General features: G+C 51.4%; 1 protein-coding gene across 1 annotated transcript in view; it reads left to right on the plus strand.

The window, feature by feature from the left end:
* Positions 1 to 11880, plus strand: part of KCNC4 (potassium voltage-gated channel subfamily C member 4) — a 34183-nt gene extending 22303 nt beyond the window's left edge. Inside the window, exon 4 of the mRNA XM_059375684.1 lies at positions 11649 to 11880. Coding sequence (XP_059231667.1) covers positions 11649 to 11674 — 26 coding nt within the window. The 3' untranslated portion in view covers positions 11675 to 11880. The remainder of the gene's footprint in view (positions 1 to 11648) is intronic.
* Positions 11881 to 14703: the final 2823 nt, after the last annotated feature.

The raw sequence follows: 14703 nt of genomic DNA on the forward strand, positions 1-14703 counted from the left end.
GAGGGAGGCAGAGCCGAGGGGATGGAAGAAGTGAGGGGAAGCCTGCTCCTGAAGTGGGAGAGGAAATCGGGCTTGGAGCCGGAGCCAGCTGAGGCAAAATGATGGCAGGCAGCCAGTTGTCAATTAAAGATAAGATCTCCTCCGGCCATGGAGGGCGAGTGGGGGCTGCAGGGCCCCCCAGACCGGAGAAAGCCATTTGCAGCCAGGCTCGCCTCAGAGAAGCCTGGCCGGGCGATAATGGGCGGGGATGCACTGCTGGCTCTGTAATGATATTACGCATCAGGGCCCACGTCCAAAATGGTTGTTTTCTTGTTGTGTTTTTTTGAGGATGAGTGGAACCATTTTATGGTCAGGGGCCAAGGGCCAGCAAACAGCCCAGGGGTACCAACTGCCAGGGTGGCCTTGAGGGGACCAGAAGATGCAGCTGGAGTCCCTGGTGACCATCTGATGACAGACTTCTGGAGGGGAGAGGGGCTGCGTACAGGGGCGGAGAGTTCAGGGAGAGAACAGACAAGCCCTCTGCCTCACCTCACAGAAACAGTGGGCAGTGCGGTCAGGGAGAAAAGGCAGTGGCTTCCTCAAAAAGCAGTGCCTGAGGGGCACCTGGGTGGCTCAGTGGATTAAGCCGCTGCCTTCGGCTCAGGTCATGATCTCAGTGTCCTGGGATCGAGTCCCACATCGGGCTCTCTGCTCAGCAGGGAGCCTGTTTCCCACTCTGTCTCTGCCTGCCTCTCTGCCTGCTTGTCATCTCTCTCTGTCAAATAAAATAAATAAAATCTATTTAAAAAAAAAAAAAAAAAAGCAGTGCCTGAGCCCAAATTACCAAGCTGGTCAAGAGAACAGGACACAGGTGTCCAAGACTGACATTGGGAGTCAGACAGTCAGGAGTCCTGGCTCCAGGACTTTATTTTATCGTTGTTAAAGATTTTTTTTTTTTTTAATTTGACAGACAGAGATCACAAGTAGGCAGAGAGACAGGCAGAGAAAGGAGGAAGCAGGCTACCCGCCAGGCGGAGAGCACGATTCGGGGCTCGATCCCAGGACCCTGGGATCTTGACCTGAGCCGAAGGCAGAGGCTTTAACCCACGGAGCCACCCAGGTGCCCCTGGCTCCGGGACTTTAATTCAGACTCAGGAGTCCTGGCTTTGTAAATTCCTAGCTGTGTGACCTGAGGCAAGTTACTTAACCCCTGTGAACCTTTGTTTCCTCATCCATGGAGTGGGAGTAAGGAGAGCGCCCACCTTACCGAGCTGTTGGCAGCACTCAGGGAACTCGCCTCGAAGGCCGTGGGTGCAGTGCCCAGCACAGAACCGTTGCCCACAGATATTGAGGGCAAGGGGAGTGTTGTGGAACAACTTACCCCAGTACCCCTCCCCAGTTTGGTTTACAGCCTCTCCTTCCAACTAAGTGCTACAGATTAACCTCATTTCGGTAAAGCCCTTCTCTTTGTGTGGAGAAGGCAGAGTAGGGGTCATAACACCAGACAGCTAACACTTACGGGATGTTGGCCAATATATCCAATCCCTTAAATACACATTCCGAGATTGGCATCCCCATTCTTGTTTCATGGAGAAAACTGCGGCACAGTACGTAGGTTCATTTCTCCAAGGTCACATAGCTGAGAAGTGGCAGAGCTGGGATTCGAACCCAAGCTGTCTGTTTCCATGAGTCCAAGGCTCCGCTGCTTTTTAAAAGAAATGGGGCTTCTAAGTCAGAACCCCAAGGGTAGGTAGGAATTTGAGCTTTTAATGTTTTTCATTTCTTTCATCTCAATTGATTCTGATAACAAAGGTATTGTCCCCCCCCCCGCTTTTTAAAAATATTTTATTTATTTATTTGACAGACGGAGATCATAAGTAGGCAGAGAGAGGAGGAAGCAGACTCCCGCCGAGCAGAAAGCCCGATGTGGGGTTCGATCCCAGGACCCTGGGATCACGACTTGAGCCGAAAGCAGAGGCTTTAACCCACTGAGCCACCCAGGTGCCCCTGTTTTCCCCTTTTATAGATAACCGAGGACTGAGGAAGTGAGGGATCTGGTGGTACTCCTCCTCTCCCCCAACACACACACACATAAAAGGGAATGTCATTAATTAATTAGCATGACTCCCAACTCGGAATTGGTTCTTTCCTCTGCAATCCACTGAGTTTTATTGTCTGAGGCTCAGAAGGGGCTGACTGGGATGAGGTTGGATCTGGAGACCAAGTTACAGCAGGAGCGGCTCTGCCTGGAGAAGAAATGGGATTCCTCTCCAAGGGGAAGCGGGTTTAGCTTATTTTCTGATCCCAGAGAACAGACCTAGGACCAAAAGATGGAAATGTTAGGAGGACAGATTGGGGTCAAATAAAGAAGAATCTGACTTTTTGTTTTCCTTGCTATTAACAAATTTCACGCACTGTATTAAAAGCACCCCGTACCAAATCAACAGGGAAGGAAGGCCCCGTCCCGCTCCCATAGTCCTACGTTCCTCCTTGGAGGTGACTCTGTTAATTGGTGACACTGGCAATTGGGTCCTTCCAGACCTTGAGAAAAAGGGAAGCTTTCTAACAACTACCAAACCGGAATGGCCTGTCCTGTGGGTATGAGGTCCCCGTCTCTGGAAGTGTCTGGAGAGATCCTGTGTGGTCATGTGCCAGGGTTCGTGGGAAGAATATCTGCTGGGCGTGGAAGGTTGAATTAGAAGATCTCTTCTGTTTCTCACATGTTCTGCCTGGGGGCTGGGGGGTGGCACCCCGCAACTCCGTAGTGGGGTAGGCAGGTCCGGAGCCCAAGTCTTCCTAACAGGACCCGGATGAACTCCTCTCCCAACATGATTTTCCTCCCAGTCCTTTACTCTGGTGGGGAACTCCCTGGTAGACTCTGTTTGCCTCTTTCCAGCCAATCATGGCTGTCTGCCAGGGCAGAGACTGGCATTTGTGGGGCATCTGAGCCGATGACTTGGTTGACACCCTGGGCTCGGGTTGACGATGTGTAGCCAGGCCCCACCCGTACAGCCTCCTGGGGCTCTGACAGCCTCGTCACCATGAGCACCTGCCTTCCTTGCCAGGCTCTGGGCCTGTGTGGGGTCGACACGACAGGTGGCCCATGAACTGGCCCAGTCACTTAGGGCTGTGGTCACCACACCTGAGCCCCGGACAGCATTTCTCTAAAGGCTACAAGAGCTTCCAGGGACGCTGGGCCCTGCTCTCTCCTGGGGAGCCTCAGCTGGGCCTGACCATAGCATCATGGGCTGAGGAGAGGGAGACAGGAGGAGAGCTTTTGGGTCTCCAGGTCAGAGGGTCAGAGGCCTTCTGCTATTGGTGCTGGAAGCTTCTCCTTTCCTCATGGGGCTGAGGGACCAGCCTGTCACCCTATCCCCACCCTCACCCCCAGGCACCATATTTACCTGCCTTCAGGGCTATTCCCTAAGAGGCTCCCCAAACTGCAAGGGCTCTGCTTTTTGCTGAGTTAGGGTCTCTGCTTCCCTACCTCAGCAATTCCCCGTGTGGGGAGAAGGGGTGGTCAGAGGAGGTCCCTTCCTTTCTCTCTCTCTACTCACTCTCCCCTAGGTGATCTATCTTGTCCACACCTACGGTCTGAAACAGCTTCCAGGACCTGGCAACGGCCACGTTGGTAGGTCGGGCCCAGAACTCTCAACTCTATTTGTTCACTGGACAGACATACACTGAGCTTTTTCTCTATTCCCAGCCCATGTTGGGTGCACATCAGCAGCCCTCCCCTTCCTACTCTCCACACACTCACCCTGCCTGCTCAGGCCCCCCCTCGCCCACCCGACACTGGGCTCTGAGTTCACGGCTCTCCCCTCTGTGTGCTACCACAAACTCGCCACCTCCCCAGTCTGAGCCAGAAACTGGGGTGTCATTGTTAACCCTTCCCTCTTGAAGCTGAATTCACTCACTCACTCAGCACACATTAAATCTTTATTTACCAAAGGCCTATACCGCATCCTGGGGCACCGGCAGGGAACCAGGCCAGCACGACCCCTGCCCTCAGGGGGCTCATGTTCCAGTGTCACGAAAGACCAGTAAAGATCTCTCCCACCCTCATGACAACCCCTTATGGTCCCATAGTTCCTCCCTCTGAAATACAACTCACAAGCCCTCCACCTCTCACTCTTCCTCGCTGGCTCCCAGCTGCCTTCCTATAAGCCGGTCTCCTTCCAGCAGCCAGATAGGGCTTCTTAAATGGGATAGGAGGATCCTGTCCCCGAGGCTTAAGCCCTCTGTGGCTTTCATGATCCTGCTGCATTTGAATAAAATCTGAACTCTGTCAAGGTAAGGGGGAGAGGAACCTCAAGGGCCTGTGGCTCCTCAGGCCCCTTCCAGCCTCTGCCCTGTCACCCAGGCCTCTCCCCTTTTAGCCGCTGAGCCTTTCTTACACGCACCATCTCTTCCAGCTTTAGTGGAATACAGTGCCCACCTTCTCAGACTCCTTTTGCCAGGCTGAGTTCTCATCCCTCTGCTCTGGCTTTAAATGTCACTTCTTAGTGGCCCCCTCCAGGGCCCTGTGCTGTCTCCTACCACTGTAGCAGGCTCCTTTTCTCCCAGGGGCTTAGCACGCTTTGGAACGATCTATTTGTCTGTTGCCTGTCTCCCTGTAAGTACCTGGGGCCCGGCACAGTGCTAGGGGCTCCATAAATATTATATGAATGAATGAACGGGCAGACCTGGCCAGGCCATGAGCAGCCGCCGAACTGTAACACCCTCTCCTTTTCCTCCAAGCTGTTTCCAGCTGGCTTCTGCACCTCCCTTCTAGGGCATTCCTGGGAGTCCTTGGGGAGGAACGTGAAAGCTCTTCTCTTTACATCATGCATTTCCTGCCTGAGAAACTGTCAGAATAATGAGGAGGGCTGAGAGAGAGGGAGGCTGAGAGGAGAGCTCTCAGAGCTCTTCCTGCTCTCCCTTCTGGAACTTGGCTTCCACCAGCAGTTTGGGGAATTTGTGCAAACCCCCTCCCCCACCAGTGAGCTACCTGAGGGAGCTCATTCACCTTGGCTCCCCTGGGGAGGGGGGCACACCTTGCGTGGGAAGTGCTCCCCCTGGAATGGGGGAGTGAAGGAAGGAAGTGAGGGAGGCAGGAGGGATGAAGCCTTGATGAAGAGGGGAGAGACAAGGCTGGAGGGGACAGAGGTTGGGTGTGTGGAAGAGGGAAAGAACACGAGTTGCATGGGCCAGCATGGCCCTCAAGCCAGTCTGCCTCCCGGCATGTGCTCTTCCTGGAACTCTGAACCTCCTGGTCCAGCTCAGGTCTCTGGGTGGGACAGCAGTGTTCCTCTAGGGACATCCTGAGCCTTCAGCTCAAGAGCTTGGGGCCACTGGGGTATGACTACCCCTGAGGGGACCTCTGTAGGGACCAGAGCCTGGGATTCCTTAACCCGGGGGCAACTCCATTCCGAATATCCCTAGAGACCCCCTCACACCCCCCAACCCCTCCAGTTTCTCACCTGTAGGCTCCAGGTCCAAGGACAGTTGCTTGATCAAATGTTCAAATCATATAACCAAGAGAAACACACAAAAACAGGCTTTTCTCCATGCCCTCAGACCTCACCCAAGAGGGGCTCAGAGAGAAGGTGTCCCACTTGGCCTAGGCCCGGCCAGCTGCCCATTGGGAAAACCAAGGGTGAGCCCAGGAGGCCCAGGAGGCCCAGAGGAGCTGTTCCTGGACTAGCTGTTGCCATGGTGGCCCTCCCTTGGGGGGGTGGCTGCCAGGTTGCCATGGAGAGAGAGCTCCGTAGTCATTGCTGCCACCACTCTTAGTACGGAGAAGCTGCTACAGGATCCTCACCCTTCTTGGGCCACTAGATGGCCAGCCTGGGGGCCCGTGGACTAGAGGAGCCCACAGCACCAAAAAACAGGAGTCAGAACTAGCCGCCTTCCCAATATCCCAGCTGCATCCAACCTCATGCCTCAGGACCGTCTCCTCCCCTGAGGGACAACACTGTTTGTACTCCTGGCAGATCGATTAGGGACCTCATTTCTCTCAGGACACCCTTAGAGGTAGCAACCAGCTCCTGGGGAGTCTGGGGATAGGATAATTAGGGTAGGGGGTATGTAAGAAGGCCCCAGTGGTACCACTTTCCCTCTGGGCCTCAGTGTGCTGGACTGTGACTAGCTAATTTCTCTGGACAGAACTGGAAAATTGGTTTTTAGAATCCTCCATCTCTCTTCCTGGGTTTTTCTGTACCCTCAGTAAATGCCACCCCTTTATCTACATCTCAAACACACGCATTTCCTGGGGCCTTCTGTTCTCTTTGCCCTCTCTTCATGGTCTCATCTATGGATCAAAAAGTATCTTGTGCCAGTCATCTACACTCTAGTATAAATTAGGGTTCACACATATTTTATTTCCCAGGACGCAGGATTACTAAATTTCCTCTCAACTTATGGAGTAAGAGAGCCCCCTTCTCGATTATATGGAAGTCTGGAGAGTTCCAAGCAGGGTAGGTTTTTTTTTATTTGTTTGTTGTTCGTTTTGATCAGAGAAGAAAGCAGGAGCTGCTTATGTGAATCAAATTAGAGACCAAGGTTCTACAAGGAGCTCTGGCTTCGCTTTGACTAATAAAAGAGAAAATGGAGCACAAAAGTGAAATTAGAAGTGATATGCAGTAGAAGCTGCCTCTGTCCAGGAGATCTTCTCTCTCTTTTTTGTCCCCCTTCCATATTCCAGTGTTGAATCCTCTGCCTAGCAAACACTTATTCATCCCTCAAGGCCCACTCAACTGTCACCTTTTCGGAGAGCCATTCCTGGACTCTTCCTTTATACTTTCACAGTACCTTGTACACCCTCCCCCCGCCAGTGTAGTACTTACCACTGGGATAGCTTGTCGTCTGTTTGCTCATTTATGGGTGTTTCATTTATTAACGCTCTTATCTCCAGCCCCTGCTCAGTGCTGAGAGCTCCATGATGAATGCATGAGCAGACAGGGAATGAATTAGCTCCCCGCTGCTGACTTTCCTCATGCACACCTGTCATTCTAGCCCATGCCTGGTCTCAGAATTTGTCCAGAACAATTCCCTGGGATGCTGGGCCTCTCCCTCTTCTACCCCATCCCCGTGTGCCAACCAAGTCTCCCTTCCTGCCATCAGAGCCCCCAACCACAGCCCTGACTCCCCTCCACTTCCAGGCTCTGACCACCTGGGCCTTTCTCTCCTGGAGCTAATGGCTTCAGACTGGCTGTCACTGGAGTCTACCTAGGATGGCTAAGGGCTTACGTCCCGGGTTCTTCCCTTCTCCCTCTTCCACCTGCTCAGTCTTCACGAGAGTGTTCTTTTAGGAGCTTCCGGCCCTCTCCAACTCTCTGAGTGCCAATTTGGGCAAAATCCCTGCTGCAGGCATGGGCCATAGAGAGAGAGAGAGAGACTGGTGATGATTTTTCCCACAGGAGCCGGGGCCAGTCCCAGGTCATTGCTCGGCTTCAGTTTCCACATCTGAATCTATGGATCAAAAAGTATCTTGTGCCAGTCATCTACACTCTAGTATAAATTAGGGTTCACACATATTTTATGGGAATTCAACCATCCCTACCTTCATCCAAGGGAGGCATGAAGGTTAATTGAGGAAGTGGGTAGAAGAGCCTTCTGGAACCCCTAGAGTACTACCTGAGGTAAAAGGTTATCATTCCTCTGACCTTCTCTCAGGGGTTGGGGTGTTCCTCTAGAAGAGGAGAGCGGATGCCTCTGGAAATAGTAAGAGCTCACATTGAGTGGGTAACTGGCCATGTGTTGTTCTGAGCCTTCTGTGTGGATGAGTCCTCAGAGGAGACCCAGGAGGTGAGGGCTCTTTTAATCACTTCCGTTTTACAGATAAGGAACCAAGGCACAGCGGTTAGCCTGACAGAGATCCCACAGACAGATTGCCCATGCCGATTTTGACCCCAACCCATTCCGCCTGGCTCTGGCCCCCACACCCCTGGCCACTGGCTCTGTGGCCACACGCAGCCACGGGTTCCAGCTGGCCCGCTCGGCTCCACTGTCGTCCATTAACTCCCCACACCCAGAATTTTGCCCTCCCCCCACGGCTTTGCTGCTTGTGACCTGTGTGACACCGGGTGAATGACTTAATCTCCCTGGAAGCTGTCCCCCTGACTGCGAAATGAGGCATCTCCTGGAGATTGCCCTGGGAGGATACACAGAGGTGGAAGGCACGAAACAGCCAGCCAGACTCAGCCAGGCGGACGGTGCTCTGGGCATGTCCCCCATTTATACTAGAGAGACAATCGGGAGAGTAGGGCTTGGCAGGCCTGACTAGAAACCCTCTTCCAGAAATCCTTGCTAGGGCCATTCACTGTGGGGTGACGGGATGAAGACCTTCCAGCATGATGCGGGGCCCTGGGTTGGAAATGCTCATGAGATGACCAGCTGGGGTGGCCATTTCCCTCTTGGCGACCCAGGAGGCCCCGTGTGCATCCATCCCAAGGCAGTGAGATGGCAGAGAGAAGCCCGCCAAGCTGCCTGCCCTCTCCCCTGTCCCCCAAGTCTTGTCCACACAAACCTGCAAGCTATGGGGAATGGGAGCCGAAGAGCAAGTAGGCAGGAGAAAGCGCTAGAGGAGAGGCAGAGAGAGCAGGGATCTTGGAGAAGGAGGGGGGAGCGAGAGGGAGGGGGAGGAAAAGGAGTGGGGGCAGAGAGGAAGGGTGGAGGATGGAGGAGTGGGAGGGGGAGCATGGCGGGAGGAGTGGGAAAATGCCAGGAGGGAGGAGGGGAGGAGGGAGAAGCAGGAGGGACCAATCCCCGACTGTGGGACCTAAAATGAACTCAACAGGCTGGAAATAGAACAGCTGGGTAAACCCAAAACACTGTTTGGGTGTCTGCTGAGCAAGCACGTGAATGAACAGAACTGGGGGAGCAATTCGAGGAAGAAATAGATCATTTCATCTCAGAGGTAGGTCAGAACAGGAGGCCTTTATTCCAGCCCGCCCAGATTACTCAGGCTTCTTTTTCTGAGGGTGTTTTCTTTACGTAAGCATTATTTTTAACAGGCTGCCTTGCCGGTTGGGTTAGCCTGACGCCACCCCATCCTTGGCAAGTGGGAGGCTTCAGTTACTCGGAGACCAAGACCGCTCCCGGATTTTTATTGTAACCGTGGACACGTCTGGCTTCAGGGGAAGAAATCTTAATCCGCTCTCGCTCTCCGAATGGAGGCTTAGGACTCTGAGCTGTGTCATGGGATACCACTTTCCCTTGTTAGAACAAAATCCACTTCTGGGATGGGGCAGGACTGGCTTGGGGGACCCTGTCTCTCTTAGCACCCCAGGGCTCCATGATGCCTTTTGGTGGCCTCACGTGATGCCAGCACATTTCACCCCAGGAGGGGCATTGCCCCCCGGGACTTTGCCATGGGACTCTTGCCCTGGCTGTCAGTGGCACCCTAATCTCTGCCCCACCCCACCCCCATAGCGCTGTTCCATCTCCATCCACCCTTCCAGACCCTGGCACTCCTTCGCATCTAGGCTCCTAGGGAGACTCTTGGGTCTCAAAGGCCATTTGCTGACTCTCAGGGCCCTTGAGCCCCCTGAAGTTGCTGCCAAAGCTGTTTGAATGTTACGTCCCACAGGAGAGATTCCGAGCTGTCCTCAGATGCCCTGAAGAGTAGTCTGGAAGTTGGAGGTTGGGCCAGCGCAGACTATGAAAATAGCTGGAGCCAGGTGACCGCTGGAGACTCCTTTCAGCCAGCCTGAGGAGTCCTCTTCACTCTGGGGCTTTTGCTCCATCATGGATTTCTCTGGAGTTCAGCTCAGCTCTCCTTGGGACGAACGTGGACAGGAACCGGGGAGCCAGAGCTCTAGCTTTGCAATTACCACTGGCTATGCTATCTTTGGCCACTTGCTTGCTGAGCAGCTGCCTTTGTCAAATTGGGGATGATGCTGCCCACCTTAGCAGGTTCTCCCAAGGCTCGAATAAGATCCCATGTCCTGGCTGCTTAGCCCGATACCTGACATATTTCATAAAGCTTAACTTCCTTCCTTCCTCTCTGTCTTCCTTCCTGGATGAACACTGAGGAACCTTTCAAAAATGAGCAGGTAGACTCCACTAGAGGATCTTTTGGGGGAGACCTAAATTGGAGAGAGAGAACACAGGCCATCCCACAGCCTCTCCAGGAGGTGCTGGGGATGGGGTGTTAGCCCCTGGGGGAGGATGAAGAGAGGAACGCTTAGGAGCCTGGGAGCTGGCACGTGTGGGTCCATTTCCCCAACTTCTGACTCTGTTTCCTCTGCTGCTCTGGTTTTCATCAGAAGGCATTCCCACGAAGCCCCTGTTGGAGATCAATTCATGGCAACAAGCTAGGAGGGAGTTTTATCTCTAAGAATTTTCCTGTTTCAACTGGGTGTTAGTCCTGGACATGGGGACTTGGGGGCCCAAGTGGAAATGGGCCCCCAGTGTCCATTGCCTTCCCAAACTGGATGCTTAGAAACACATCAGCCATAAGGAAGCTAGCTGATTTAAGACTCTTTGACCACCCCCACCACCCCCACCGCATACACCACCAAGAGAGACACTGAATGTGGAGTCATCTTGAACTCTTCCCTTCCCTCCACTGCCTCTCCTCTTCCTCTGGGCTGCAGGCTCTTGGACTAGAGGCGGCTTGTTCTATGCACTTCATGTAGAACTAGAAGTAAAACAAATTAGCTTCCTCTTCTCTGACACTGATGCGCTGGGGGACCAAAGAGGGTGTTTCAGAAAATTCAGGAGTTCCTCTTGGTTCCTTGTACCATTTGTGACTCTTCCAGCTGTCCTTGTCCTTGTGTGAGCCTCCTCTCGTCAAGACAAGAGACCAGCATCTCCGAGAAGGCCCATCAAGTACTCTGAGCTTTTCAGTTGTAAAGGGCAAGAGAAATCAAAGCCACCTCTTATCTCCATCCAGACGATCGATAGCGATCGGGGCAACTGGTGGCTCGGTAGCTGAGTGCCTGACTTTTGATTTCCACTCGGGTCGTGATCTCAGGGTCTTGAGATTGACTCATGTGTTGGGCTCTGTGCTCAGCAGAAAGTCTGCTTGAGATTCTTTCCCTCTGCCCCTCCTCCTACTCCCTCTCTGTAAAATAAATAAATAATTCTTTCAAAAAAAAATGCAAAACATAACCCAAGGCTGTGCCCTTGCTTGTCTCACTTGGCCAGTGCTGTGTTAATGCCAAGCTGAGATTCCTTTTACTTTGTACTCACCTGGCCCCAAAGGCTGCCAGGGTATCAGCTACTAAGCCATTAATCCATAAAAGCCATCTACACCCTTCCTTAGATCCCAGAAGGAATCTCAACTCTGTCCTGACCTCGGAAGCCACCTTGGCCTTTTCGTCAGTGCTTTCTTCGCTCTGAATCTGGGCATCACATCTGTAATTTGATGCCTAGGAAATATTTTTAGCTGCCAACCTTGATGAAGACGTCATCCCTATTCACCACAGGGGTATTGAGAGAGGAAAGAGTTGGAAGATTCCAACACCTTCTTGAAGGGTCTTCCTGAAAGACAAGTCTGGCCAGGTCCCTCTGTTTCTGAAAACCCTGCTATGGTTCCCTGTCAGATAAAAGTGAGATGCCTGAGACCATCTGGCCGCTCAGGCCTCAGTCCCTGACCCTCCCTCCCCACACACCCAAGTAGCAGTGTTCTTCCAACTTGTACCCTGTCCTACTTTTGGTCACACTCTTCCCTTTCCTTACAGTGACCCCCACTCGCTCCACCTTGTGAAAACTACTCATCTTTGGTGAAGTCTTTCCTGATCCGCGCAGCCCACCAGCAGAACTCTTGTCCCTCACAGACCCTGAGACACCTTTATGAGAGCATTTCTTCACACTAGGTATTTACCTGGCCACCTTTTAGAGAGTCATAGCTCAGACTCACCTTTTCTGTACTTCCGCTAACTTGGCCAAGGGACCTATGTAGACGCTAGGATAGTAAATATATTACGGAAAATTATCCAAAATTTAGATAAGGCCAGAAGGAAGACTGTATATACCTGCAATGTCATAGTGAAGATTTGTTTAATAGAGTTTGTTTAAGGACTTTTTAATTTTCTCGAACTGTTGCTATCAGCATAGGACTTTTGAACACTTGACATTTAAGTGTGAATGCCACAGGTTCAAATGACAATATTTAGGACACGTTGGGTCAAACAAAATGTATTATTAAACATTAATTTCTCCAGTTCAGTTTTACTTTTTAATGTGGCTACTGGAAAAATTTAAATCATATACATGGCTCGTGTTATAGATCTAGGGGACAGCGCTGTTGAAGAAGAGTGTTTCATTGCTTGACTTTGTCATTTGCCTTTACTAATAAAGACTCAGACTGTCAAGTTGCATGTTAACTTGTAGATTTTTAAAAAGATTTTATTATTTTATCTGACAAGCAGAGGTTGCAGAAGAGGGAGATGGAGAACCAGGCTCCCTGCTCAGCAGGGAGCCTGATGCAGGACTCAATCCCAGAACCATGGGATCATGACCTGAGCCAAAGGCAGATGCTTAACTGACTGAGCCACACAGGTGCCCCTTAACTTGGAGATTTTTGTCTGGTAGGGATTTATTTATTTACTTATTTATTTTAAAAGATTTTATTTATTTATTTGACAGACAGAGATCACAAGTAGGCAGAGAGGCAGGCAGAGAGAGACGAGGAAGCAGGCTCCCTGCCAAGCAGAGACTCCAATGCGGGGCTCAATCCCAGGACCCCGGGATCATGACCCGAGCCCAAGGCAGAGGCTTTAACCCACTGAGCCACCAGGCACCCCAGCAACATTTTTTTTATTGTGAAAATTTTTTTTATTGTTTATTTTTTATTATGTTTATTACATAACAGGATTTACTATATTTAAGTGTATCATTTGAGGACATTAAGTACATTCACGTTTTTGTACCATCCGTCACCACCGTCCATCTCCAGAACTTTCCCACCATCCCTGTGCCCATTAAACAACAACACGCTCCTTTCCCTTCTCTCCCAGCCCCTGACAACCACTGTTCTGCTGTCTGTCTCTATGAACCTGACTACTGTACGGACCTCACAGAAGTGGAATCGTGCAGTGTTCGTCCTTTGGTAATTGGCTTAGCATCATGTCTGGTGTGCATGTCACGTGTTTTTTTATCCAGTCATGCGTTAGTGAATATTTGGGTTGTTTCTATGTTTTGCCTGTTGTGAATAATGGGTCTACAGATATTTCCTTGAGATCGACTTTCAGTTCTTCTGGGTATATACCTAGAAGTGGAATTGCTGGATCGTAGGGTAGTACTTGTTTAATTTGCTGAGGTAAAAGCAACATTTGTGAGCACCTATGTGGTATCAGCTCTGTGCTAGGCCCTTTCCACATGACATCTCACTTAATCCATATCACAACCCTGTGGGAAGAAGATTATTGTCCCCAGTTTATAAAAAGTGAAGATTCCAGAAACTAAATGACTTGTTCAAGGTGACAGATAGTGACTGTGAGTCAAGTTTTGAACCCAGGTCGGCTTGATTCCAAGGTCATGCTCTTCCCAGGCAGCAGGCAATGAAAACAAATATGGTATTCAAGAGGTGGGGCCACAGTTTAAAGCTTTTGGCAGCTAATGCTTTCTTTAATTAACAATTAACATCTTAGGGGCACCTGGGTGGTTAAGCGTCTGCCTTCAGCTCAGGTCACGATCCCAGAGTCCTGGGATCCTTAGTTCTCCCCGGGGTTCCCTGCTCCGTGGAGAGTCTGCTTCTCCCTCTGCCCCTACCCCTGCTTGTGCTCTTGCTCTCCCACTGTCTCTCAAATAAATAAATAAAATCTTAAAAAAAATAAATAAATAAAACAAAAACCAATTAACATCCTAGCAGGAATCACAGAAGGATGGGTCATCACTTCCCCTTTCCCCAGGTCAAATGAAACACTGTCTTCCAGACGGTTCTCAGACAAAGCTCCTCTTTATCCTGGTCTCCTATCACTCCTCCTCCCACATCCCCAGGCCTCCCTTATTTACTGGCTAAAGCCCACACGCCCCAGCTCCAGCCTTATGTCCACCAGAAATCTTCCCAGCTACAACCCCAGAATGGGTCCCTCCCACTAGTTTCCCTGGACTCCCTTCTGTCAACTAGGCTCCCTGCCCTCTGTGTTACCCATTTATGTATGAACCCCCCTCCCGGCCACATGCTCTCCGGGGCACAGTTAACACTGTCCCTTCGTATCACCTGAACCTCCCAGTGCCCGGCACTCGGGGAACAGTTTGAATCAATGAATCAATGAGTGACTCACTCAATCAATGACAGTAGGGAAGACAGGCACGAAGGAGAGAAAACCAGAATTATCCTCTTTTACTTCACTATTCGTGTAAGACCAGGCTGGGAGTTGCTCAGAATAATTTGTGTGCCGTATTTGGCACCACTGCGCAAGTCTGAGCCATTTTGGGGTTGGAAACTCCCAGGGAAAGAGATGGAATTATCCTCTCAGAGAAATATGCCCGCGTGGCTGGCCCGAGGAAGGGGAGGAGGAGGTTTCAATGTTGGTAGAGATTGCATGTCTTGAGGAAAACCGCATCCCCAGGGGAGGAATTGTTTGTGACACCTTTAACGCAAGTATTCCTTCCCTCCCTCCTTCATTTGCCTCACCAGCCCAATGATCAGACCCATACTTGCTCTGAGCCAGCCGGCGGGGGGAGGGGGCAGTAACAGGTGACAAAGAATAGTCAGGTATCCAGGGTGACAGCTGCTCATACCCAGAGGGTAGTGGGGAGCACCAGCGAGGTAGGGGAGCTCATTGGCCA

Source organism: Mustela nigripes, chromosome 14, assembly GCF_022355385.1.
Source record: "Mustela nigripes isolate SB6536 chromosome 14, MUSNIG.SB6536, whole genome shotgun sequence".
Lineage (NCBI taxonomy): Eukaryota > Metazoa > Chordata > Mammalia > Carnivora > Mustelidae > Mustela > Mustela nigripes.